Source organism: Giraffa tippelskirchi, chromosome 2, assembly GCF_054371585.1.
Source record: "Giraffa tippelskirchi isolate mGirTip1 chromosome 2, T2T-mGirTip1v1.2.pri, whole genome shotgun sequence".
NCBI lineage: Eukaryota > Metazoa > Chordata > Mammalia > Artiodactyla > Giraffidae > Giraffa > Giraffa tippelskirchi.
Window position 1 is genome coordinate 28,361,485 of NC_137276.1, and position 27,678 is coordinate 28,389,162.

Below are 27,678 nucleotides of genomic sequence, written 5' to 3' on the forward strand. Positions count from 1 at the left end.
GAGAGGCTGATTTGGAGAAAGAAGAAAGGCAAACTACCACTTGGCCGTTTGGAGAGATTTGGCAGTAGAGCCATGGGGACTGCCCAGGCTCTGGACTTGCTTGGGCAGCTACGCCTGTCCAAAAACTTTTTCTTTAAAGAGAATTAAATAGAAACTTTCAAATCCTCCTTGGGTTTTTGAGGGTAGTAATTCCAGGGGCTTGTCAGTTGTGTTTGAAGCTAGTGGTGAAGAGGGCGGAGTGCGGAGAAGCGAGGGGGTGGAGATGGGAAGCAGAGTAGGAATCAGAGAGAGAAATTTTATTGAGGGAGAGTTTTCTGGGTTTATGGGAGGGAATCTCTCCCCTCCTCCCCAGTCGGGTTTGAAAGGGCCGGTGAATCTTTGATTAGGTGCAGGTCAAAAGAATTTACACATTGTGACCTTAATAACTAGAGGTGATTGGCAGGCGGGCTGTGGGGAGGGGGCTGCGGGCCCCTTTCATCTCACTTAGCACAGAGGAGAGACAATGGGCCAGCCGATTTTCCTTGTTTTCCCTTGTTTGAAAAGGTCTGGTGTCTCTACTAGGTACCTGTGACATGGGGGTCTTGATTGGGGTCTCATAAAGGCCCCTGTCAGTGTGTCCAAAGGCCAAGAGTACAAAAGCAAGCAGTGGGTGGGGGTCTCAGCTGACCACTGAAGAAGGGAGGGGAGGGCCCGGGAGTCAGTGGAGGGAGAAGCAACCCCCGAGGGGAGCCCTTATAGAAGGAGGGGAGGAGGGGGGTAGAGAAGGGCCATTTTTGTCCCTAACTCATCAAGCACATCTGCAGAATTGTCCAAGCTGCTGCCTCCCAGTTTCAAAGAAAAAAATGATCGTTTGATAAACCGTCTCCGATTCACCACTTTCTCACAAGGGTGGGAGACCCAGCCCTGACCTCTGTATGATTTCACATCAGAAATGGGCTTTCTTTCCCCCACCCCTAAATTGCTAGAGAAACTTTGAAATGTATCCCGTGGCTTTCTCTCTCTCTTCTTCAAGCGCCCCCCCCACCCCCGTTTCCCACCGTCTCCACCCCACTGGCCTCTGTTTTCTCCCTGGGTGCTCCAGAGTGTAGGCGAGTAATTAGTCCCCTCTTTCTGGGGCACAATGAAGCTAGGGTGTTTGGCGGGCCCCTTCCCACCGCTCGAAGGGCCGGGGGCCTAGGGGGAAGAACCAGGTGGCATGTGCAGTGTGTTCCAAGCCTGTACAATCGTGGGGGCACAGGGCTGGGGGCTCAGGGACTAGTGTGCTCCTGCTTCTCGAAGGAATGTGCAGAGGCGCACACATTAGTGGTCCCCACACAATGCTTGCATTTTTTTTTTCCAGGCAGAGGCATCTTCCCCGTGAAAAGGCCACCGAACCTGGAGCCCAGGCGGGCGCTCAGGCTGTGGCAATGCGTTCTTTCCCACCCTGCGCTTAGTCACTTGGAGCTAACATGGGAGACCAACAGGCCGCGTCTCCTGAGAACCCGATCTTTGTATCCGATGTGTGCTCCCCCTCTGCCCTGTCAGTTTTGTGTGTTCACGGAGTGTTGATTTTAATGCGGGCCTGTGTTGGGCTGAGAGGCCAGGCTGGGGGGGGGCTCGGGTCTTTGTCTTGCAGGGCCTCCTCTTCTTGGAGGGTCTTGGGCCCCGGAGGCTAGTGGCAGATTTGGGAGGTAGGGTGAGATGCCAGCTCTGGCTGGCAGAGGATTCCCCTGTCCATGCGTCTGTCACAGACCACCATGGGGTGCCTGGAAAACAAGAGTACCGTGGGATGCTCAGGCACACGCTTGCTTGCCCTTCCCCTAACCCCCGAGGGGGGTGGTTAGTTCTACCACGTAAGGCTGCCAGCTTGAAGTGAGTTATACCCTCCTTGTGACTGAGCCTGGCAGGAGCACAGATTGTGAGTCTCAGAGAGCCAGGGCAGGGCCATGTCTTCAGGGGTCAGAGGAGGTGGAGGCAAGCAGGAGGGGTGCTCAAAGAGTACCAGGCTGCTGCAGATGACGACCCAGCAATTGGGAAGGGTCAGGGGTGAAGAGGACTGGGCAGAAAAGAGGCAAAGTGTCTGGGGGAGCATTGACAGATCTCAAATGCTCATCTTCGGCAGTTAAGGGGAGAGTCCCTAGAAACCAAGGCCAGAATGGAGGCATTTTCTCCAGTGAGAGGACCTGAGGCCCCATCACAGGTAGACCCCCTAGGGATGGTCCACCAGGACCATTTACCATTTGCCTCGCTGAGTATAGCCAAGTGCCGGGGAGCCGGGGGAGAGGGTCTTTACCCATTCTGGGCTCCTCACTTGGCTGGAGCAAGGATGCCTATGCATGATTTGAAGAGAGGGGACTCTGGAAGCTCAGCCTGGTTGTGGCCTGCTGTACTTCTAGGGAGAGGGAAACCTTGGGGTACCTTTGAGTCAGGGAGCTGGTGGGGGAGGACCTGTCCACCCCACACCCATGGTCAGGCCGTGGTCCTGGCATCTAGTATGGTCCTGGGGGTGTGGCCTTCATCTTAGGAATCAGGTTTTTAGAAAGGGACAGTGTCCTCACTTTCCATATGATCAGAAGGCAGAGATGTGGGCTGGCCACTGAGATGAGGTAGCCCTGGAGAGGCATCCTGCCAAGGTTCCCGAGCACAGGGATTCCTCTGTGCTACTGTTGGCACCCATCGAACTGTCTTGGGGATTGGTGCCAGTCACACGCCAGGCCTGATGAAGGGAAAGAAGCTGGAGCTCCAAGGCCTTTTGAGGGGCCTGAGTCCCAACAGGGCCCATCACTAAGGAGCTTTGGGTTATTCCGTGGCAAAACATTTCTTTCATTGAGAAACATACACTCACAGCAATACTCACCCCCTCTCTTTTCCTTTAACTCTTCTTTTCTCTTAACTTTCCCAAATGCTGTTCCTTCCTTCCCTTCTCTTCTGCTTTGAGGACAGCTCATAAAGAGCCCAAAGGAGACAGATTGTGTGTATGGATGTGATGATGAAGGGAAGGGGTGTCAGGGATGGTCAGACTGGGGCTCCATGGTTACAGAAAACACAATCACTTCCCCCAGGTTGTCCTGCCTGGGAGGCCCCAACAGATCATAACCTTTAAATGCAAACTCGATGGAGGAGAGAGATGGAAGCATGGAAACAAATTAGATATATCTATAGGGGGTGTTCAGTTGGAGAAAATGAGCATTTCTTACTAATTGGAGCACAGGGCATTTCATTATTAAGCTTCATTATAAAGGGAAGAGTTGCAGCAGGCCTCTTTGGGGATTCCCTGGGCTGTTTTTTCCCCTTTAAAAAGTATAATTGTATTTAGGTTGGAGGAAGAGGCAAGAATTGCTCTTAATAACTTTGTAGAGTGCCTGGAATTTCAAGCAGAGTTTGGAGCAAGGTGGAGGGAGAGATGGACCAGTGGAGGTTGCTCAGAGTCCTCCCTCATTCCTTGAAAATATAAAGCGAAAAAGCCCTGGTCGGGGTAGGCCTCAGTTCTGGAACTAAGACTGAAGAATTTGGAATGACAAGAAAAATGTTGATAAGAAACCCTGCTGTCCTGGGAGACCTGATATTTGATCATCTTAACTTTTGTATTAAAATTACAAAATGGCTGAATGCAGATGCAGTGCAATGGTTTGACATAACTGCTGTTCCCTAGGAAGCATAGACCCTTCCCCTCTGGAGCCAGGGAAGGAGTGGGTTGGGCTACGCTGGCCTGTGACTGGGCCTGGTTCGGTAACAGTAACTTTTGTCTAGGCAGGTCCTCCCTGGTCCATAGAGGGTTATCTAAGTCAGTCAGATCAGCTTGGCCTTAAAGTTCTGACTCCTTTTCCTACTGCTGCTTCCCCAGGGCTCATGTCCAAAGTACGATTAGTCCCCAAGAAAACTCTGGTCTAGGGTGCTTATTAAAGACACACTTTGTCTAGGTTCTGGGTAGTCAATCAGATTATCTGGTGTTCAGTGTTCTTAGGGAAGCTAAGAAAAGGTACTGTTGTTCATGGGAGAGTTTTTCGCAATGGCTGGGGTCCTAAGAGCAGGGGTACAAAAATCTTATTTAGAATCAATGCTTCTTGTGACTCATCAAAGGACTAGAGTTTTTGCTTTTTACCACTCAAACCATCTTTTGCTTTTAATCCATAGGTCTCTGCCTAAGCCCAACCTCCCTGAGTTTCCTGGGACTTTAAATACACAGGATGTCTTCCTGTGGTGGGTAGACCTGATCCCTTTCTCCAGGTGACTGGATAATTTATGAGCTCACTGAGCACCTGTAGGAAGCAGCTTATTTCTATCTTCCTCTCCCCTCCTTTTTTCCCCATTCCTCCCCACAAAAAGGGAAAAGTTTCCCTCTGTGTACTTTCCACTTTTCCAAAGAAAAGGACAGGAGATGACCAGAGAAATCAATTAGCCCTTAATGCAAATGAACTGAATAGTAGATAGCCAGTGCTAGGTTTTAATTTTGGGGCACAGATCCGGTGCTCTTCTCTCTGCAGCACTGTGTGTGTACCTCTACCACCTGTCTCTGAGCCTGTGCATCTGTAAAGTGTGTGTCAGGGTGTCAGGCAGGTTCCTTGGTCTCTGGGTGCCCCCACCTGCATGCACAAACCACCTGAGATGATCCACAGGGAACCGTTTGCCTTAACCTTCATTATTTTGTGTTGATGTCACTGATTCTCCTGGGTCAGAGTCACCTCAAGAAGACAGCTCAACATAAGTGAGTGTATATTTATATGGATTCTGGTTTTAAAACTTTACTTTTGTCTGCCCTGGATCTTCATTGCTACTCACAGACTTCCTCTAGTTGTGATGAGTGTGGGCTACTCTCTAGTTGTGGTGTGATGGCTTCTCTTGTTGTGGAGCGTGTGCTCAGTAGTTAGAGGCATGTGGGCTTAGTCGCTACATGGCATGTGGGATCTTCTCGGACCAAGGAGCGAACCTATGTCCCCTGCATTGGCAAGTGGATTCTTATCCAATGTACCACCAGGGAAATCCTATGTGGATTCTTCAATCCACTGGGTCTCATAATTTTCTCTTCCCTAGAGCATCGAGGAGGAGCTCTGGACCTAGTTATTGAGTTTCTGGCAATCACTGTGTTTCCTGAAGTTTTTATTTTTTTGTTCAGGTTATCTTTTGCCCAGTCTTTTTCTTGCAACTCTCCTCTGTGGATTTTCCTTCTGTTGATGGTGGAGTGCAAGGAAATGCTGTTTTCTGGAAGAAGATGTGTGCTTCTCAAGTAAGTCACAGTGGGTGCTTGTGGTTGTGTGGGAGAACATGGCCTGAGCACAGAAGAGGCAGGAGCTGTTGAGGTAGCAGAGGCCCAGACTGTACTGGTAGCAGCTAATCCGAGGGTTCCAAGCAGCCTCATCAAAAGGGTCTAGACTCCTTGGCAGTTCCACAGAAGGAGCAAGAAAGGGGAGGGGAAGTGGGTTCTCTTGAAACCTTTGACTTGAGAATACCTCAAGTCAGCAGCAGCCAACAGTACCCCATACGTGGCACAGGTTCCATGTAGCAATGAAAGTCTGAAGTGAGATGGGTCATCCAGCCAGTAAATCTGGAACCCGTACCTCTGTCAAGTGTGTTTGCAAATCTGTGTCATGTCTTTACATTCGTCTGAAATGTTTTTGTCCCATCCCAAGTAGCCTAGTGGGAAAGAGGAAACTTCTAATCAAATAAGCTTTTTAGAATCCTAATGTTTTTCCAAAGAGAAGAACCCGTAGTTTTTATAGTTTGTGATTTCAAAAATGCATGAAAAAAAACATGCCACCAGAAAGAAATCTGTTCCAAAGCAAGAGTTGGGCATGTGGTGTGAGTGGGTTGAGCTGAACTTCAGGAATTGGACGGGATAGCAGGCAGCAGCTTGGGGAGGGGATTCCCAGGCCCAGTGTCTCCTCAAACCCCTGTGTGAAAAGCTCTGCTTTATCGAAGACCCAGTGAGGACAGTCCCTCCCTTCTAGGCCGTAGGACCAAGGAAGGCCTGGAGCCAGGGCTCTGGGGCCAGGTGGAAGGGAGCCAGCAGAGGCAGAATGACCTGTGAATGAGGGCTCCTTTCCTGGAAATAATGAAGGAAGCAGATAAGCTCAGGTCCCCATTGGAATCTGGAAATCTCCTGTGTCCATTGCCCAGGCTTGGGGCCAGGAGGACATGATTCTTAGGAATAAGTGGGCTCTGCAGTCGCTGGTGTCATACCTCCATTTGGAAAGCCACGCATACCCTTGATTAGCAGGACTGCATGGGTGTTTGTGGACCTGGGGAGCTGAAAGTCCCCGAGTTTTGTAGTAGGGTTGACTAAAGCCATGCTTGTGCCCCAACCCTAACCATGCCCAACCAGGAGGTAGAAAAGATCCCTCCTAGCCTCTTGGGACCACCTCTCACTCCACTGGGACTTCAAGTCTCAGAAGAGGGATAATATGAATTAGGTGCTGTGGGATCACTGTTGGCTATTCATGATCTGAATCCTGGGTTTGAAATTAATTGGATCGCAGAAACAACTTCTTTATATTATTTTTTAAAACCACGTAAATACCCCCAAACCAAATTAAAAAACCCCCAAACCTTTCATCCTTCTCCTTCTCCCTGTCTTTGTTTGCTGGGTAGTGAAAAGTGCTTTCCCCAGCCTCCTTTGGGTTGCCATGCTGAACAAAGTGAGAAACCCAGGGAAGGCGGCAGCTGGTGCCAAAATGGCTGGCTGACCTGCTCCCCCCAGCAACCATAGCCACACACACACCCAGCAGCCCTGCATCCCTTGGCCTGCCCCGGCCGCCTCACCGTCTGGGCTGCAACCCAGACAAGTAAAGGCGCCTTGACCAACAACAAGCCCCAGCTTTGTTGGGCCTGTGGGGGAAATGCTTTCTGGAGCTCAGGGATCTCCTCTGAGAACCACCTGTGCCTCCCGGCCTCCTGCCTGGCCTGGGCCTTCTGGCACAGGGGCCCCTGCATTCCAGCCAGGAGGCTGGTGGTAGAGAGTGAGGGGGAGCGAGGGAGAGGCTAAGGGGGCTGTGGTCAGTTTGAGGGTGCACAAATTCCAATCCTTCCCCTTAAGGCCCCTGGTTGGCTCAAGGTCTCCTGCTGCCCTGGTCAGGTTAAATTTGTCCTGTCTGTCATCAGCATTGACAGTAGCTTTCTGGGGTAGTCTGCAGGACAGGGACAGAGAACTGGAAGTCTCTCTTCTTACCCAGCCTCTGGTACTTCTGGATGGAAGCGATACAGATTCCTTTCATTAGGCCATTTCTGGATTAGGAGTCCCCAGTGCCTCTCCAATGCCTAGCCAATGATGGCGATAATGATGAGGACGAGGATGACTGACATGATTGCCGGCTGAAATGCCAAGCACTATGCCAAACACTTTATGTCTCAATCCTTCCAGATAGGTACTATCACCATCATCAAGCAAGGAAGCTGAGGCCTAAGAGAGGTTATTAACATGCTCAGAGTCACATCCGGTAATTAACTCAAACCCAGGTTTGAGTCCCAGCTTCTGACTCTGGAGCTCATGGCCTTTAACTACTCTGCTACCCTGTCTGCTTCCTGGCCCACAAGGATCTTGCTCTCATTTGGGATTAGAATTTGTTGATTGTCTTGAATTGTTTCCAATTTAAATAAAAAAGCAAACTGAAGACTTAACTCTCTGACTGGACCTTAAGTTTTGGCTTTTTGTTTTTCTTGAACATTCTAATTCCTAACACAGGGCTGGCTTGGATAGCCTTCAGGTAATTGTGGAAAGAATGAGGCCCCTATCTCCGCCTGCCTCCAGCTTAGGAATTGCCCATGCAAGGCCTTGTTCCATGAGAGCGCTGGTCACTCTCAGGGCAGGAGCATCCATCCAAAGTGGGGATGGTGGCTGTGCAGTCTGATGCAGAGGAGAGGGGGATACAGAATTCAGGCCCGATGTGACTGGAGCTGAGCCAGTTGTTCTGCAGAAGAGGCCTGCTTGTCCCCTGCAGGTCGTCGAGATGGGTTGCTCCCAGAAGGAGGAGGCTGTTCCAGGGGTGGCAGGGTGTGAGGAGAGGGTCTGCTTTCATGTCTGAACCGCAGGTGTTTGGACTAGCCATGCTTTGCTTTGGAGACTCCTCTGTAGAGAATTACTTGGAACCTATTTTGGCGGGGCTGGAGGCAGGGGTGAGGCAGGAGCTAGCTCTAGTCCCTAAGAGCTAGTCCAGGCCAGTGAGGGAGCATGGTGAGGCTGTCATTTCACATGGTAGTAGTTTTTATGGCTAGGTCTCAATGTTGGATCAATAGGTAAAAAGTTTGACCTGACTGCTGCCTATAAGCCACATGCCGAACTGCTCCAAGTGCCCCAGACTTGATAGCCGCTGAACATAGTTTGTCTGGGTTCTCACAGACTGTGAGGTGAGGTCTTTGATGGCAAATCCCCATGGGCCACGATCCTACTTCTGTGGGTGTGACTGGAGGGAGCTGGGAGGCCGGGCCACAGAGAGCAGTAGCCTGTGCTGTGGGGAGCTCATCAGTCCAAGCTCTGCTGGGTCACAGTGTTTGTTACTAGTGGAGGGTTCCTAGTGCAGCGGGCCTGCAGAATATCTGGTTCTGGGATTTCCAGGCAGGACTCTGAGGTCTGCGTCAAAGACAGGAAGGTTGGAGGCCACCTGGGTGAGGCTCAGCCCCTACCCCTCACCTCTGTTCAACCAGAACAGCTTCTCTGGTTCCTGTTTAATACATCTATTAAAGATGCTAACTCACAAACATTTTGTGTTGCTTTTGTAAAAAGTTAAACACAACACTATAGTACAACTGTTACCCATTTTAAAGACAAGAAATGTGAGGCCTCCGGAAGGTACAGGCTTGCCGAGTCAAACAGCTTGTGAGCAGCTGATCTGGTCCTGCATGCAGGCCTGCTCGGCCCGGCTCCGGCCTTTCCCCGGTCCCACAGCGCTGCCTTCCCTGGTCTGTGTGCTCTTGCCTGCATGGATTGCAGCTCATCTGTCACCCAGACCTTCTGTTTCTAGTTTTCATTTTTTCGTTCTTTCAAGGAGGACTGCTGCTCTCTCTCCTGGGTCTGGGGTCAGGGCTGTCTTAGGGCAGGTTGTGAGAGGCTGGCAGGCCCGCGTAGTTACTTCCACTGCTAGAGCCCACACTCTGGCCTTCGGGTACCTTGGCACTGAGCTTTTGCTTTCACCCTGTGGCTCCTTAGCCTAACAGCCACCCCCAAACAGAGGACTCGCTTTCCTCTGCTTAGCTGGGCTTAGGTAAGGGCGGCTGTGGCGGCAATAGTGCACCTAAGTGTTAGAGGAGTCCTGGGTCTCCTATCTCCTGGAAGAGTCTCTCCCTAAAGCTGAGGTGTCCGTGAAGACTCAAAATGTAATGTGAGCTCCAGCCCCGGGCCCTCTGAGAGAGCCGGACAGACACAGCACTGCAGCCCTCTGGCCCTTCTTGTCCTGCCCCAGCTCAATCCACCACCTTTTTTCCGTCTTATTTGCTTCATAAATGTAGAGCTGTGGTGCCAGTCTTGCATGCCTCTGCCTCCCAGAAAGCTATTTGGGGCCACTGGCCCTGACTGGAAGACACAGATAGGGTGGTTGATGATGTGGGTCCCTTGTCCAGGCCCCAGTCCCAGCTGCCCCCACAGCCCTGGTCTGGCTCACTGCGGGGCCCAATTCAGAGGCCTCTTTTGTTTAACTTGCACAGAGCAGCCCCAGCTCACCGTTCCCACATGCCGAAAGTTTCCCCGCCATTCAAGGGGAAGGCTGAAAAGCCCTCAGCTAATTGCGTTGGGCTGAAAATTACCACTTCCCTGCGTTCCCCTGCTGCTGAGGACATTTGTGTCACTGCTGTATTTAGGGGGAACAAAGGCCCCCTGTGGGGAGAGCCCAGGTACGAATGTGGGGTGGGGGGAGTAATTGCAGTCTCTCCAGGTGAAAGCCCCTGTTAAACTTCAGTAAGTCAATTAGGCTGGGGGGGAGGAGGGCAGAGACCCCCACAATAAACTGTTCCCACCAAGCAATTAAAGAAAATCATTTTAGCTTTGAGGAGAGAAACTGCTTATTAGAAATTTTGTGGGTCCCCCTCCTCTCCTACCCCAGCCACCCCTTAGGGATGAAACAACAAAACGCCTTCCTCAATAGAAGTGTTTCTCCTCCTCCCTCTCATTGTGTGGCCTGAAAGCACTTACCGTGGGAGGGCAGAGGGAGGGACAGGCCCAAGGGGGAAGAGAATGGAAGGGGCTTAACACCTGGGCCAGCTGAAAATCACAAGTACCCAGGAAGACTGAGGAGAGAGGCTCCTGTGGGGCGCAGTGGGCACACAGGGGTATTTGTATGTATGGGGTGTGCCTGTGCCCGTGGACCATTCTCGTCAGGAGTAGAAACACCAAACAGTGGGTGCAGCTGTGTGAGTATGTGTGCAGCATCTTGGGTGCCTCCTTACCAAAAGGAGCAAACACAGGCTGTGTGTGTGTGTGTGTGTGTGTCTGTCTGTCTGTCTATCTACGTGTGTGTCTACCTCTGTTGGCAAGGCCAAGGCAACCCAGCTGGGCAGGCACCTCTTCCCAAGGCTGTGACTGGGCCCATGTTCTCTTTCCTCCCAGGAGCCAAATATCAGCCAGCACCTGGGAGTCGAGCCACAGCATAGCTTTCCGCCTCGGATAGTCGGCAACTGAGGGCTGAATGGCCAGCAGCCACCCACTGGCCCTGGGCTAGGAATGGTTGGGGCAGGGGGTGAACGATAGACCCGCTAATCTCCTCAGTGGTCTTCCTCGTGTTGCTTGGGTGGGGTGAGGTGTGGTGACTCGGCAGGAAAGGAATCAGTGACCTGGGCTGGCACATGCTTTCTGGGTATCTGGCTTGGCTGGTATGGCTTATAGTGGAGTCTCCAGGTGGCAAAACTGCTCCCCTCAAATTTCTTCTCCCAAAGGAGAAGCCCAAGTTGGAAAGATAAGGTGATTTGATCTGATCTGGGGAGGGCAGTAGACTTATACATCAAAAGTGTGTAATTTGGTAATTTACAGGTGTGTATGCACACGTGTACGCAGAGATTACATGTGGCTTAAGTAGGTAAGTACCATACCCCACATCTTGGTACTTTAAGGGAGGTTCTGGTGGCGCTGATGGTGGGCATGGCATTGAGTCAGGTACTGCCCTGGCCCCAGTGCTTCCCTGTGGCTCATGATGTGTTTGGCCTTTATTCCAGTGTTCCAAGGAGGTGAAATGAAACATTGAGGGGTTGACTTTTCCCAGAAAACAAATATGCCAAGTTATTTGCCTAGCATGGGGCCTTAGGAAGTAGAATTTGGTGCCTAGAGGCTGGCAGTGGGGGGGTGAGGCTGTTGACAAAGTCCTGAGCAGGAGCATGGAGGTGAGATTTATGGAGAGCCAGGACTGGGTGGAATTTGGGGATCTTGGGTGGGTGTGAAGTAGCTGGGAGAGGAGCAGGAATGAGGGGCTTCTCACTGTGTCTGGCTCCACACAGTAACTACCTGTAAGGAGATGGGTCTTTGGAGAAACCCGAAGCTCAAATGCTGGTCATGTTTTGCTTCAAATTTCTTATAGGTATATATAGAGAATGGAGAAGGAAATGGCAACCTACTCCAGTATGTCTGCCTGGAGATATCCCATGGACAGAGGAGCCAGCCTGGTGGGCTACAGTCCATGGGGTTGCAAAAAGTGGGACATGACTGAATGAATAATACTACTATATAGAGAGAGTTAAATACATAGATATAGATACACATAAATGTGCACATATGTGTCTATTCATGCAATATTTAGTGATGTTTATAACATTTTTATACAAACTGTGATATCATTTATTATTTTATGCTCCAGAACATGGTTGACCATGAATGGGCCTTGGTTTCCTGATATGTAATTTCTGACTAATGACTTCAAATGTCTTTCTAAACCTAGGGCTAGCTTCATTGAAAAGAGTGAGAGAGGGGAATTCCTTGGTGGTCCAGTGGTTAGGACTCTGAGCTTTCACTGCAGGGGACATGAGTTCAATTCCTGGTTAGGGAACTAAGATCCCACATGCTGTGTGGCATGGCCAAAAGAAAAAAAGAGTTTTAGGAGGACTACTTTAGGTATATGTGGGTTTAATTTTACATGTGTGAGTTTTCTCCTTGGTTCCTTCTTCATTTTTTGGAATTTGTCACTCAGAGGGATTTAACAGTGGAATATATGAGATTGCTCTTAGGGTCAGATTTATTTTTCCCTTGATTTTGGGACTACTGGTCCTGGGTCAAGATGGGAAAGAGATTAAAAGAAGTTGTAACAAAGGAATTGCTGGTGGTTTCAAAGTTTTAATTATGGGTGTGTGTATTTTTTAACTTTTAAAATTTCAAACATACACAAAGAAAATAGTAAAATTGACTCATATTTTCATCACTATGTCACTCATTTTGCGTGTCTTTATTCAAGTCAGATAAGTGCCTGGAAAGTATCGTTAGATTACTTATTTCTCAGATGCCTAACTCCATAGTTGTTGAAAATGGAAGGGTCTGAGAGTGGCCCAGACTCTGTCCTGGCAGAGTGAGTCTTGTGGTTTCCAACAGAATTTTTAGTCTCATCAGTTTGTAAAAAGAACTCCCAGAGGCCCAGTCTCTGAAGATAAGGCTTTCTTCCTTAGAAACTGTAACCCCCTGCCTCAAGCAGTATCCTTGTTATCTGCTGTCAGATAGTCTCCCCACCCACCTCTGCATGGAGAGTAGATTTTTTTCCCCTGACACTCTCTTTGGGCCTAAATGTAGGAGAACACACCATCCCCTTTCTGAAGTTCAAGGCCAGACCGTGCTGCCCTGGTCGTCTGCTCTCATAGCAGGCCCACCAGCTATTGATTTCATGGACGAGGCATCTCTTCTTAGCTAGGCCTCAAGGTGTCCAACAGGTGCCTGGCAAAGCCTTTTGCTTATTTGTCAGTGAGGACATTCAGGTGGGTGAGAAGCCCAGTGGCTACTGAATTGAAGTTCTATAGCAGTCAGGACAAATTGGTTGCAAGTGACAGAAACCAAATTCACATTAACTTGAATAAAACTGGGAATGTTTGGCTCATAAATCCAAGGGCAAAGCTGAACAATCAAGCTAAAACAAGAGCATAAGTCCAGCAGGGCTTGGGAGTACCTGGACCCAGAGACCGCAGTGCTGCCAGGACTTATGCTTCTAGGGTGCTCATCTCTGTTTCCGCTTGGATCTCAGCTCCTTTCTTTTTCCCAGTTGACCAGCTTATTCTAGAGGCTGCCAAGAGCTCCTGAGTTTGGCAGCTCATGGATTAAGGCATCCGGAAATCTCACTGGCCCTGCTTGGGTCAGCTGCCCACCCCTTGACCGGTTAACTGGCCAGGAAGGGAGATTATCTAAGAACATGGGAAGTCTCAGAATCAGCTGTGTGGAAGGAGCATATAGGGCAGACAGAGCAGTCAGTGTCTACTGTTTTCATAAAGGGCGAATTACTCCTTGAGACCCCATCCCAAGTGTCTAGGTGATGGCACTAGTATGTATGTGGATGGTAGCAGCTCAGTGCCTTGGCCGCCAGCTCTCACGGTCAGTCAGTCTGGAGGGAACTGTGGCATTATTGGCTTTTACCTCCTCTTTCTCACTTCATTACTGCTCTGCTGATTAGACATTCCTCCCTCCGTAAGCTGTTGATGGTGTCCTTAGAAAGATCTGCCACTTTTCTCATGTGTTCATGGGGGGAAAAACCGGACTGCAGACACATGAGGTTGGACAAATGTGCAGTGGCCTAGGACCCTTCCAGTGGGGCAGAGAGAGATGGGAACCAAGTCCTGGGATGCCACAGACCTGACTGGGCTGCCTCTGGAAGAGAATGACTAGCAGGCGGCCGGAATTAGACTCCAGGACTTCAGCATAACAGGATGGAACACACAGACTCCTACCTCTCTCCTCCTCAGTGCCATTGTCTAGAGGGCAGGAAATCTTGGAGATGAACAGAGTTCAAGGTCAAGATTCCTGGTGCTGCCCACTGATCTGGAAACAAGGAAGTCCCTTGGGATTTCACCTTCTTGAGAAGCCCTCTAATGAAAGACTTGCAGAGAAGGACCTCAGTATTCTTACTTTTCTCCTATCTCTAGCTGTGTAATTTTTCCACTTCCCCCTGTACAGTAAGCCTCAGTCTGTGCCAGCATGAGGACTCTGGGGCCCTTGGTGTCTCTCATCACAGGGAAGGAGTTGACATGAGAGTTATTGGTTAAATCTGCACACCAGGGTTTACTGGTGGCCCTCCTCTACAATAGAGACTTTCTTTCTTGAGGGATCAGTTTTTCCTCTTGTGTACATAGACATAGTCCTCTCCTTTCTTCTTTTCATGGATCCCATTTCTATAGCCCTGTTGTGTATAATTTATGATGCATAGCAGGCCCTACTGGTCTGTCAACCTCCATGATAGAAGGAAAATTTCCTTCCCACTCCTTGACCACTCCTCTATCACCAGTGGCCTTAGGGGTAATGGTGGAAAATGCCACAGCAGTCAGGCTAGGTGGAGGAGTATAGAGCTTCATCTCCGCTTCTCCTCCCCCTGTTTTGATGGAAGAGAAGTGGTCCAAGGATGCAGATGGCAGTAGTGAATCCATAAATCAACACTCACACCCTCTGCCTCCCTTTTTTTCAGCTTACTTGATGTCATTGTGGGCCTCTCTTTGGAAAGTCATTAGGGCCTCTTTCGTTTTAAACTCTGTCAGAGTATGAGGCCAGGGGATGAGGAATGCCATGCAGTCAGGTGGTGGGTAGTGTGGGTGGACTCTCTTGCCCTTTGATTCCTCAGAGAGAGCCTCTTTCTAGAAGGTCTTGATTATACTTTGATGCTTGCCACATGAAAATACCCGACATTGGTGCTTATGTGATGTTGAGAATAAAAATAAGAACCAGGCCAGTCAATCTCTAGGGAACGCCATTGCTGGGCTTAAATGTGACCATGGGTCAAGGACATAGGACCTCAGGATCGTAGGTCACACCACAGAGTCCTCTTTGACCTGCCCTCATCTCTCTTCTCTCTTTGTGTTGTAAACCCTTAATGCTCCTGCCTACATCTGAAGTATGTCTGAGTTTCAGGGTCCCTCTGTAGTTTGTTAACATGGGCGTGTTTAGGAAGAATCAGATTTTAAAATGAAACCGTTGAGTTGGTATCTGGTTTATCTGTGCAGCTCTCCAGTTGAGCTCTGTTTTCCTCTGTTTGTGAGTCACAGCTGGTTCTAGTGGTTCTTGTCTTCTTCCATCTCATCCCCCTACTCAAATGTCAGCTAATGTTCATCAGGAAACCTGAAAAAAACAGCAGAGCTTGTTTGGCCTCAGTGTCCCCAGGAATCACCAGACCACGTGGGCCACCCAAGCCCAGAAGACGTTAGCAGCCTGGTGACCCAGTCCTTGGGCCTGACCACTACCATGATGACAAAGGGACTGCCTAGAGGAAAGAGGAAAAAGTGGATTTGTTTTGAAGCTGGAAGTAATTCTGTGCTTAGCTAGCCTTAGCACCGTTAGTCATTTGAGTACCTAGTAAGTACAGGGCACTGTGGGGGAGTAAGCCATGGCTTTGGCCCCTGACAGGCTCCCAGCAGAGTTCACTAGCTCTCCTGCTTGAAGAAACTGGTTGTTAACCTCTCTACAGAGAAAGTGCTTGTGAAACAGAAGTTTAGGGGGTATATACTATTATATGAGAGCAGAGAGGAAACTGGAATTCTCATAGGCAACTGTTTCGGGCCTTAATCACTCAGAAGCCCTCCAGGTGAATGGTCCCTGTCAAAGGGCGTCAGCCAGATTTGGGAAGGAGCCATGGGACTGTGTGATTTGTGTGGGGTTCAGAATCACATTGAACTCAGGCACCAGCAATATGCAGTCCTTTCAGGCAACTTCAAAATGAATATTCTTATTACCATCCTCCTTTTAGTCTCTCATTTTCTATGTTATTTTTTTGATAAGTAATATATAAATATGTTCCAATTGTAAAAAGTTTAAAAATATATAAATTATATAGAATTATATAAAAATATATGAGAATATTAAAAAAGTTCTTTTCCTGTGGCCCTTCCCCTCATTCTTCTCTTTTTTGTAGGAAGTCTGTAGATGTCACTCCAGATCTTTTAATTTGAAGCAAACATCAGACATCATGTAATTTCATGAGTATGTATGTGTATGTATATACACACACAAATACATGGTTTTGTTTAGTTTCAGGCTCACAATATGCATGTATTCTGTAACTTGAATTCTTCCTCTGGGACCCCTGTGGCTCAGAGGTCCTTTGCTGTCAGAACGCATTCTTTTTACTGCTGCATTCTAATTCAGAAAAATATGGATGCACCATCGTTTACTTAGCCATCCTGCTATTGATGAACACTTAGGTTATATCCAGTGGTTTGCTATTACAAATTGGAGAAGGAAATGGCAACCCACTCCAGTGTTCTTGCCTGGAGAATCCCAGGGACAGCGGAGCCTGGTGGGCTGCCATCTATGGGGTCGCACAGAGTCGGACACGACTGAAGTGACTTAGCAGCAGCAGCAGCTATTACAGATAGTGCCTCAGGAAGCATCTGTGTACTTGCCTATTTGTGCATATAGTAAGATATTTTTCTAAGGAAGATACTTAGGAATAAAGTTGCTGGATTGAGGGGTAAGTACATTTAAAAGTTTTTGGATGCTGCCTAATTGCTCTCCACTTAGACTGTATCAGATTGCATACCCACAAACAGTATATACATATGTATTTCTTCTTATACTTATCAGTACTGGATAATATAGGATTAAAAATTTTTTTCTGTTTCTCTGGAGGGTAAAAAATGATATCCAATTCTGGTAGTGAGTATAGAATAGTGATTAAGAACTGGACTCTGGAGCCCAACTGGCTGGGGTCAAATCACAAGTCTTCCCACCTGCTAGCTGTGTGACTTGGTGAGTTACTTAACCTCCCTATTCCTTAATTTCCTCATCTGTGAAAGGGGGATGATAATGGTAGTACATACCTCATAGTGACTTAAATTTTTTGTTCTTAAGAAAAATTTCAAAATATGCAAAAAGTAGAAAAATTAATCAATTCTTGGCCAATTTTGCTTCATCAATACTGCTCACACACTTTGCCCTCCAATATTATTCTGTAGTAAATATCAGGCATATAAGTAAATATTTCAGTGGATAGTCTAAAAGATAGTGATGGTTTTAAAATGTGATTATAATACCATTAGCATATTGAGAAAAATATCACCAAAAATGTAGGAATGTGGGTTTGTTGGGTTTTTTTGCCACCCTGCATGGCATGCTGGATCTTTGTTCCTCTAGCGGGGAAGGAACCTATACCCCTGCAGTGGAAACCTGGAGTCTTAACCACTGGACCCCCAGGGAAGTCCCTGTAGGAATGTTTTGAGGGTTAAATGAATTAATTATATAGTACCTGGTGTGTGGTAAATGCTATAGGTATTTGCAGCTATTTTTCATTGTTTTCTGATTTGCAATTCTTTGATTACTAGGAGGATTAACATTACTTCATGTATTTTTTTTGTCAGGTATTTTTTTTTTTTTTGCTATATATTACTTACTGAAAATTTGTGCTCATTCATCTGTTTTTTTCCCTCTGTGGTTTATAGAATATCTTTGTATTTTCTGGGTATTAATCTTTTGACTACTACATATATTTGGCAATTCCTTTCAGCCTGTTGTTTACAGTGTCTGCTGTTATGTACAGTTTTTTGTAATTTGGAAATTAGTTCTGTCATCTCTGCCCTATGGCTTCAGAGTTTTGTCTTATGAATGCCTTCACTACTTCAAGATTGTAAAACTATTTTCCTATATTTTCTTCTAACACGTTTATGGGTTTTTGTGTAGTTTTTAAAAATGTTTATGTCTTCAATCCATCTGGAATTGATGTCTGCTGTGAGTTAGGGCTCTAATTTTATTTTTGCCAAATGCATGTCCTATGGTTTCTCTACCATTTATTGATTAGTTCATCCTTCATCCACTGTCTTTAAATGCCACATTTAGGATCTGCTGATTCCCTACAAATATATGGGTATGACTCGGGATTCTTGATTCTGATTCATTGATCTAGTTGTCTGTTCTAGCATTGATATCTAGTCAAGTGATTTGTTTCTCATTGTTCTTGTAAAAATATTTCTTAGCTCTTCTTGTATAAGTTTTATCTTCCATATGAATTTTAGAATCAACTGATTAAGTAAAAAATCTTGTTTGGATGGGACTGTATTGAATTTATGGGCTAATGATGAGAGAACTGACAGTTGGAGACTTCTGATCCAGGAACATGATGTACCTCTCCACTTACTCAGCAATTCTGTGTCCATTAGTAAAGGATATAGTAGAGTTTTTTTCATATGGGGCTGTCTTTGTTTTTTGTTTCTTTTTGTTTTGTTTTTTTTGTTAGATTTATTCTTGGCTGTTTTACAATTTCTTAATTCTTTTTTGCAAATGGATTTCTAATTTCATTTTGTTTGGTGATTGCTGGTGCATAATAGTTTACATCTGTGGAGATTTGCTGTGTGCCATACATTGCTCTAAGCATCTTATCCCATATAATTTTCTCAGTAAGTCCTAATATTTCTGTTTTATTGTTAAAGAAGCTGGGCTTTGGAGCCCAGTTAATTGCTCATCCAAGATCACATGGTTACCAGTTGGGAGAGCCAGGAATCCTGAGCCCACACTCCTTTCTCTCTCTCTCTCTCTCTAATATTTATTTATTTGGCTGTACTGCATCTCAGTTGCGGCATGTGAGATCTTCAGTCTTCGTTGTGTGGCATCTTTAGCTGGAGCATGTGAAGTCTTAGTTGGAGCACGTGGGATCTAGTTCCCTGACCAGGGATGGAACCCGGCCCCCTGCATTGGAGTTGTAGAGTCTCAGCCACTGGACCACCAAGGAAGTCCCCCACTCTCCTTTCCACTGTCATACACAGTGTGCCGTCCACCTCATCCTACTCTGAAATTTTTTGCAGTACTTTTAGTTGAGTCTTTTGGATTTTCTAAGTAGACAGTTTTAGGGTCCACAAATAATGACAATATGTATTTCTTCTTTTTCCATGCCTCTTGTTAGGTACATAGTTTTGTGGGTCAATATTCATCATTTCTCAGGAAGTCTGACCTGGTCAGTTTTTTCTTTAGCACTGGAATATAGTGCCATTTCTTCTTGGGTGTGGATGAAGCTTGTGTTTAGAGGCTGTACAGATGGAAAATAGAGTGTAGAAACGTCTCCAACATGTCTTGTTAATAAATTCAGTAGATTGAATGTATGTTATTCCATTGTACTATGAGTCTTTGTTTTTTGATGTAGTTCATTTTCTCTGTTAATTCTGCCCTTCCATTGCTCAAGTTTGTAAGTTTCTGTTTCTTGAGTGGAATTGATGCATTTGGGAAGAGCAGCCCCTACACCTCAAGCCTCCTCTTGTTTAGCCTGGGCCAGGGTCTTATATCCTTGGCCAGGCTGCCATTTTACCACTGGTTAAAATGGAAAATGAGAATTATGTGTTTCCATAGAGGAATTTCCTCTGTGGGAAAGCAGAAAGCCTGTTCTGTTGCTGTTGTTAGAGTCTTTATCAGGAGGGTGAGCCTGGGGAGCCCCAGCCCCTGGACACTTTGCAGAGCCTGACCTAGGTGGCTTACTTGCACCATCCTATCTGGATGCACATGGGCTGAGAGGGGCCTGAGGTGTGTGTGTGTGAGAGAGAGAGAAGGAGAGACACACAAGACAGGCAGGCAGATAGACACTGACTGGGACAGGTGTTCCAGGCCTCTGCCCACTGTGGGAGTCAGGACCAGTCTTGCTCTCTACTGGCCAGTGCTGAGTTGGGAGAAAGAGGCTAGTAGAGCCCCTCCCTGCTGACCTGGGGCTTTCTGTCCTAACCTTGGGCTACTGATCAGTTCCACAGCTTCGGCCCGAGGTGTGCCAGGGCCACCACTGCTGACACCTGTTTCAGCAGGCAGCTCATTATCAGGTCCACTTGTTTTTGGCCATGAGTCAGTGGGCAGGAATGTTTGGTTATGTTGTGTTTTCTGTTATAAGATGTAAATCATATACTTTTCCCTTTAAAAGGTAGCACATACTCATTAAAGAAGATTTGTAAAATAAAATTTAAAAGAAGAAAGAAATGCTAATTACTCTGTTGCCCATACGCAGTCACTTGAAGCATTTTAGTGAGTTTTATTCCACTCCTTCCTTTTCTATTCACAGGCTGTTTTTTTAAAAGTTGAAGTATAATGTTATATTAGTTTCACATGTACAACATAATGATTTGATATTAGAATGCAGTGCAAAATGATCTCTATCATAAGTCTAGTTACCATGCATCACCTTACATAGTTATAATCATTTTTTTCTTGATGAGAACTTTTAAGATTTACTGTCTTAGCAACTTTCCGATATGCAACACAGTATTATTAACTGTAGCCATCATGCTGTATATTACATCCTCATAATTTATTTATTTTATAACTGGAACTTTGTACCTTTTGACTCCCTTGATCCACTTCTCCTGTCCCCTACCTCCTCCCCTTTGGCAACTACCAGTCTGTTCTTTGTATCTGTGAACTTGGTTTTTCATTAGTTTTGATTTATTTTGTTCTTTCTTATATTGCACATATAAGTGAAATCATATAGTATTAGTCTTTCTCTGTCTTACTTATGTCACTTAGCCTAATGCCTTAAGACCTGTCTATGTCACAAATGGCAAGTGGGTGTTAGTCGCTTAGTTGTGTCTGACTGTTTGGGACCCTATGGACGCTAGCTTCTCAGGCTCCTCTGCCCATGGTATTCTCCAGGCAAGAGTACTAGAGTAAGTTGCCATGCCCTCTTCCAGGGGATCTTCCCAATCCAGGGATCAAACCTGGGTCTCCTGCGTTGCAGGCAGATTCTTTACCGTCTGAACCACCAGGGAAGCCCCAAATGGTAAGATTCCATACTTTTTTATGACTGAGTGGTATTCCATTGTATATATGTACACCATATCTTTTCATCCATTTATCCACCAGTGCACACTTAGGTTGTTTCCATATCTTGGCTATTTTAAATGAGGCTCCAGTGAGCATGGGGGTGCATATATCTTTTCAAATTATTATTATTTAAAAACAAATACTCAGAAGTGGAATTACTTGATCATATGGTAGCTCTTCCTTCAAGCTAGGCTTCAGCAGTACTTGAATTGAGAAATTCCAGATGTACAAGCTGGGTTTAGAAAAGGCAGAGGAACCAGAGATCAAATTGCCAACATTCATTGGATCATAGAGAAAGCAAGGGAGTTCCAGAAAAATTTCTACTTCTGTTTCATTGACTACATAAAAGCCTTTCACTGTGTAAATCACAACAAACTAAGGAAAATTATTAAAGAGATGGGAATACCAGACCATCTTACCTGTCTCCTGAGAAACCTGTATGTGGGTCAAGAAGTAACAGTTAGAACCTTACACACAACAACTGACTGGTTCAAAATTGGGAAAGGAGTACGACAGGGCTGTATAGTGTCACCCTGTTTATTTAAATTATATGCAGAGTACATCATGTGAAATGCCGGGGTGGATGACTCATAAGCTAGCATCAAGATTGCCAGGAAAAAGATCAACAATCTCAGATATGCAGATGATACCACTCTAATGGCAGAAAGTGAAGAGGAACTTAAGAGCCTCTTGATGAGGGTGAAAGAGGACAGTGAAAAAGCTGGCTTAAAACTCAACATTTAAAAAATGAAGATCATGGCATCTGGTCCCATCACTTCATGGCAAATAGAAGGGGAGAAAGTAGAAGCAGTGACAGATCTTCTTTTTTGGGGCTCTAAAATCACTGCAGATGGTGACTGCAGCCATTAAATCAGAAGACATTTGCTTCTTGGAAGGAAAGCTGTGGCAAACCTAGACAGCATATTAAAAAGCAAAGACATCACTTTGCCTACAAAGGTCCATATAGTCAAAGCTATAGTCTTTCCAATAGTCATGTACAGATGTGAGGGTTGGACTGTAAGAAGGCTAAGTGCCAAAGAATTGATGCTTTTGAACAGTGGTGTTGGAGAAGACTCTTAAGAGTCCCTTGGACTGCAAGGAGATCAAACCAGTCAATCCTAAAGGAAACCAACCCTGAATATTCAGTGAAAGGACTGATGCTGAAGCTGAAGCTCCAATACTTTGGCCACCTAACACAAATACTTTGGCCACAGGCGCCTCATTGGAAAAGAGTCTGATGCTGGGAAAGATTGAAGGCAAAAGGAAAAGAGGGAGGCAGAGGATGAGATGGTTGGGTGGTATCACTAGTTCAGTGGACATGAACTTGGGAAAACTCTGGGAAATAGTGAGGGACAGGGAGGCCTGGCATGCTACAGTCCATGGGGTTGCAGAGTCAGACATGACTTAGCAACTGAATAACAAATGGTAGTTCTATTTTTCACTGTTTTGAGGAAACTTCACATTGTTTTCCATAGTGGCTACACCAATTTACATTCCCACGAAGAGTGCATGAGGGCTCCCTTTTCTCCACACCCTCTCCAGCAGTGGCTGTCTCTTGTCTTTTTGATGATAGCCATTCTAACAGGTGTGAGGTGATATCTCACTGTGGTTTGGATTTGCATTTTCCCTGATGATTAGCAATGTTTAGAATCTTTTCATGTGCCTGCTAGCTATCTCTGTGTCTTCTTTGTAAAAATGTCTGTTCAGGTCCTCTGCCCATTTTCTAATCAGATTGTTTGGCTTTCTGCAGTTGAGTTGTGTGAGTTATTTATATATTTTGGATATTAGCCCCTTATTGGATATATGCTTTGCAAATACTTTCTCCCATTCAGTAGGTTGCCTTTTCATCTTGTTGATGATTTCCTTTGCTTTGCAGAAGCCTCTTAGCTTGATGTGCTCCCACTTGTTTATTTTTGCTTTTGTTGCTTTTGTTTTGGAGTCAGATACAAAAAATCATTGCCAGGACTGGTGTCAAGGTGCTTGCTGCCTATGTTTTCTTTTAGGAGTTTTATGGTTTCAGGTCTTACATTCAAGTTTTTAATTCATTTTGAGTTAATTTTTGTGTACAGTATAAGACGTTTCATTCTTTTGCAAGTGGCTGTCCAATTTTCTCAACACTGTTTATTGAAGAGACTGACCTTTCTCCCATTGTATATGCTTGCCTCTTTTGTAGTTAAAAATAGTTTTATTATTCTTTAGTTTGATCAACAAAGTTGTGTTTACCTTCCCCACTCAAGCTGTTTTAAAATAGTTCCATTAATGCTGCTTGTACCATTTTTTTTTTCCTTATGAAACATCTTGTCTATATTCTTTGGGAACATCATTTTAAATGTCTGTTTAATATTCCATTAAGTAGACAGACCAGCATTTATTCAACATATTTTTGGTCTTGACCCCTTGAAGACAAGGCACATCCTTCTTTCCCTGTTAATCTATTTTGGTCCAATCACCCATGAAGTTGGCTAACCTTCTTTTGAATTTTTATTTTCTGTCTGCACCATCTCTTTGAGGTAATAGTATGCCAGTTGCTATGTGAAATGGACCTTCTTTTTATTTGCCTTAAACTTTACTCATTCAAGTTTCAGAGAGGCGTCTTGGTCTTGTTATCCTTTAGTTTGGTGAACGAAGTTGTGTTTACCTTCTCCTCTATGGTTAAGCTTTAGTTCTGGGCACTCCCTCCCCAGCCTTGATAGGCAGGCACTGCTATAGATGGTAGGCCCCACATAGTGCTTCTGACCCCATCACTGATGGGACACTCAGCCTTCTGGTCTGTGGAGAGCATTCAGGTGTATGTACCCCCAACTGCAAGGTGGATGTTTGCTGATGAGAACAAGATTTCTTTGTCTCTCTTTTTTGTTCCCTCCTAAATACATCTATTTCCCTTCCCCTTGGGTGGCCTGGGGTGCCCTGTTGACTGGATCTTGGGAACTGGCTGCCTCATCCTTCACCTGCCCAGGACTGTGTCTCTCCTCTTCCTGACTTCTGTTGACCTCCTGTTCCCACTCTGCTGGTCCCTCCCTCACAGTGCTGTCACTGCACTTCTGCTCCTGGCCTAGCCTCACCCGGTGAGTTTGTGTGACCTTCGCACTGCATTCATGCTTTGGGACTTAGCCGCTATAATGATGTCCATGGTGCAGGTTAGCAGATGGCGGTGGCAGCAATGAGACCTGACATGTTCTAATGACTCTCTTCTTCCCACCCTTGCTGGCCAAGCTGATGGAGGGGCAGGGGTTTCCTTGAGGCGTTTTAGGAGGGGGCCAAGGGAAATCGGGGGGCGCCCAGGTGCCGATGAAGCTTGTGACCTTTGCTGCTATAATATCAGTGTTTCACAAGCAGGGCGGTTCAGGAGCCCACTTGCAGCCCATCAAAAATTGATTTAATTGCAATTTTTCCTCCAATTAGGAGCACTGGAGCCTGACTAATTGGAGTAATAGAGAGTAATAAGGCTCAGATAAAAAGCCTTCCTCGGCGGCCTTTGTATCTCGTGTCAGTGCCTGTCAGAGGTCAGAGAGCTTGCATATTCTATTAGGCAGCCCAGCCTTCATTTGTACAAATTAGTTTACCCAACAGTAATTAAAATGCCAATGCGGGTTGAAGAGAACTGAATACACTTGATGGGCATGTTGGTGAATGATGTGACAGCTCTGGTGGCCTCCCTTGCCAAAGTGTGTCAGCCCAGCTCAGAGGCGGCTGGGGCCTGGGCCAGCTGGGCAGCTCCAGGCCAGCCATGGGGCACAGCTGCCGAGCACGCCCTTCTGCTGCCCCTCCTCAGAGCCCCTCCGTGGCTCCTTTCTTCTCCCAGGTGGAGTCATTTGTTCACTTGTCCATTTGTTCATTCAGTAAGCATTTGAGTTTTCAGTATGTGGCAGGCATTATACTAGGTGCTGGGGAAAGAACTTATGGGGCACAGGGTGTAAAATCACCTGGGCTCTGGAATTAAGACTAACTGGGTTCAAATTCTAGTCCCACTGGTTGCTCTATGTGTGAGCAAGATCAAGTCTATTACTTCTCCGTGTCTCAGTGTCCTCATCTGTCAGACACGGCAGCTGCTACCTGCTGCAGAGAGTTATAGGGAGTAGAAAGAGTAGTGCTTTGGAGACATTTGTTTGCGGACTCTAACACACAGCAAGTGCTCAGTCACTTCCTAGTGTAGTTAAGAGGGTCCAAACTATGGCAGAGGCAGCATGAATATACCTTCTTTTCACCCTGCCCACACCCGACTGATTTTCCTTCATACTTTCCTCTCCTCTGGTCTGTATCTTTGTTATTTTCTATTCTTCAACTTGACTACCAGAACTCCCAACTCTCTTGGTCTCTCTGATGTGAGGGCTCTTATGTCATCTTCTTGGGCCTATTGGATGATCTCTGTGAGGCCAGGTTTTCCTGAGTTGGGACCAGGGGGCCAGTAAGGTAGCTTGGGCATCTGGGCAGGGTGAGACTTTGTAGAGTGGATGAGAAATTGTAGAAGGCTAGCTTCTGATAAGGACTTTCTGGTCCAAAAAGAGGAGTTTGTGGAGTCAGAATGACTTTTTGACCCTCAGGGTGAGAGAGTGTATGCATTTGTGTAAGAGCATGTGTGTGTATGTGTGTGCTGACATTATTAGGTATTGCTGGTTATTGTTATTGTTCAGTTGCTAAGTCGTGTCCGCCTCTTTGTGACCCCATGGACTGTAGCATGCCAGGCTTCCCTATCCTTCACTATCTTCCTGGAGTTTGCTCAGATTCATGTCCATTGAATTGGTCATGCTATCTAACCATGTCATCCTCTGCCGGCCTCTTCTCCTTTTGCTTTCAATCTTTCCCAGCATTAGGGTCTTTTCCATTGAGTCGGCTCTTCACATCAGGTGGCCAAAGTATTGGAGCTTCAGCTTTAGCATCAGTCCTTCCAATGAATATTCAGGATTGATTTCCTTTAGGATTGACTGGTTTGATCTCCTTGTAGTCCAAGGGGGACGCTCAAGAGTTTTCTCCAGCACCACAATTCAAAGGCATCAATTCTTTGGCACTCAGCCTTCTTTATGGTCCAACTCTTAAATCCATACACGACTACTGGAAAAACCATAGCTTTGACTATATGGACCTTTGTTGGCAAAGTGATGTCTTTGGTTTTTAATATGCTGTCTAGGTTTGTCATAGCTTTCCTTCAAAGGAGCAAGCGTCTTCTAATTTCATGGCTATAATCACTATCTGCAGTGATTTTGGAGTCCGAGAAAATAAAATCTGTCACTGTTTCCACTTTTTCTCCATCTATTTGCCATGAATTGATGGGACCAGATGCCATGAACTTAGTTTTTTGAATGTTGAGTTTTAAGCCAGCTTTTTCACTATCCTCTTTTACACTCATCAAGAGGCTCTTTTGTTCCTCTTCACTTTCTGCCATTAGAGTGGTATCATCTGCATATCTGAGGCTGTTCGTATTTTTGCAGGCAATCTTGATTCCAGCTTGTGAGTCATCCAGCCCGGCATTTTGCATTATGTACTCTGCATATAATTTAATAAACAGAGTGACAATATATAGCTTTGTCATGCTCCTTCTTTTCATCTGTTATCTGGTTGTGCTTCACTGTACAACTTCACTGTACCAACACTGTGTCATGTGTTATTCAGGTCTGAGCATGGAAATTTGGGAATTAATCCTCTAAGAAGCAGAGGGACCCCCTTCACAGCTCCTATGACTAGCTTCCTCGCTATGTTGGCTGTGAACTCTTAAAGGCCCTTTCAGTTGAAGTCTCTAGATTTGTTTTGGACATCTCTTTGGTACCAGACACTGTGCTGGGCACTGGAATACACAAGAGCCATCAGACAGTCCGTGATCTCAAAAGGAAGATGGGAAGATAACCCCTCAAATGCCATTTGTCTCGTGCAGGTGAGATCAGGGTGTGGCAGGACTTAGAGAAAGGCCTGTCAGGCTACTGAGCAGCCAGCAGATCCTGCTTCTGCCTGTTGAGTAGGGCTGGCCATCCCTGTCCCTCTGGGGGCTGACAGTGCCCGTGGTTTGGATGTGAGTCTTGGAGAACGTTCCAAGCAGGACCTGGCTCCAAATCTGCTTGACTGCTTCTTACATGGTTGTTTTTGCTTTGTTTTGACTGAGTGTTAAATTTGATTAAACTCTTAGGCCCTCATAAATGCCAGAGGGACTCTCCTCTCCCTCTTGTACCTCCTTCCTGCTTTACATGGTTAAGCAAGGGAAAAGGGCAGCTTTTGGAAAGAAATGTTCACAGGTGTTATATCCAGGCAATTAAGAAAGGTCCTTATGGGCATGAAGGTGAGAGGCATTCCTCCTGGAGGCAGAGGGTGAGGGTCAGGGGTGGGTGGGCAGGAATAGAGGACAGGAATCCAGGGGCAGGAGTTTCCATCCCTGCTGGGAGGTCAGAGCTGTGGAGGCGGCAGGCATTCAGCTTCCAGGTGCCTCCCCTCTTTCTCCATTGACTTACCTTGATGCTAATTTAGGCCTGTGGCCAGTCAAAGGCCTGCCACAGGCCTCCTTAAGAGTCTGTGTGTCTGTGCTGGTGCTCCTCACCTGGTTCCCTACTTCTCAAGAGTCTGGAGAGCCCATTGCCCGCATGAATGATTTCTAAGGGCTATTATGTTTCCAACCCAAGGTAATTAGCTTTACCAGTTATTACTGGATTGCCCTCAAGAGAAAAATGTTGGTGGGAGAGGGAAGTGAGGATAACTTCCCTGGCTTTGTAGTTTGGGGCTTCAGTGTCCGGTGGCTGCATACCAGGCTGGGTGTCACTTGGAGCATGACAGAGTGACTGTTTTAGAATACCATTCTAGTTTAGTGGCTGTTGGCATGCCTATGGGTTGATAGGAGACTGGGAAGACTGAGC

At 46.4% G+C, this 27,678-nt stretch overlaps 1 protein-coding gene across 13 annotated transcripts in view; it reads left to right on the plus strand.

The window, feature by feature from the left end:
- FBXW4 (F-box and WD repeat domain containing 4) overlaps window positions 1–27,678 on the plus strand; it is a 142,695-nt gene that overhangs the window by 102,132 nt on the left and 12,885 nt on the right. For 3 of the 13 annotated variants that reach the window (XM_081546793.1, XM_081546808.1, XM_081546815.1), the window contains exon 6: window positions 5,093–5,203. The exons of the other annotated variants lie outside the window; for them this stretch is intronic. In XM_081546793.1, the coding sequence (XP_081402919.1) occupies window positions 5,093–5,203 (111 nt within the window). The remainder of the gene's footprint in view (window positions 1–5,092; window positions 5,204–27,678) is intronic. 13 annotated transcript variants of the gene reach the window in all.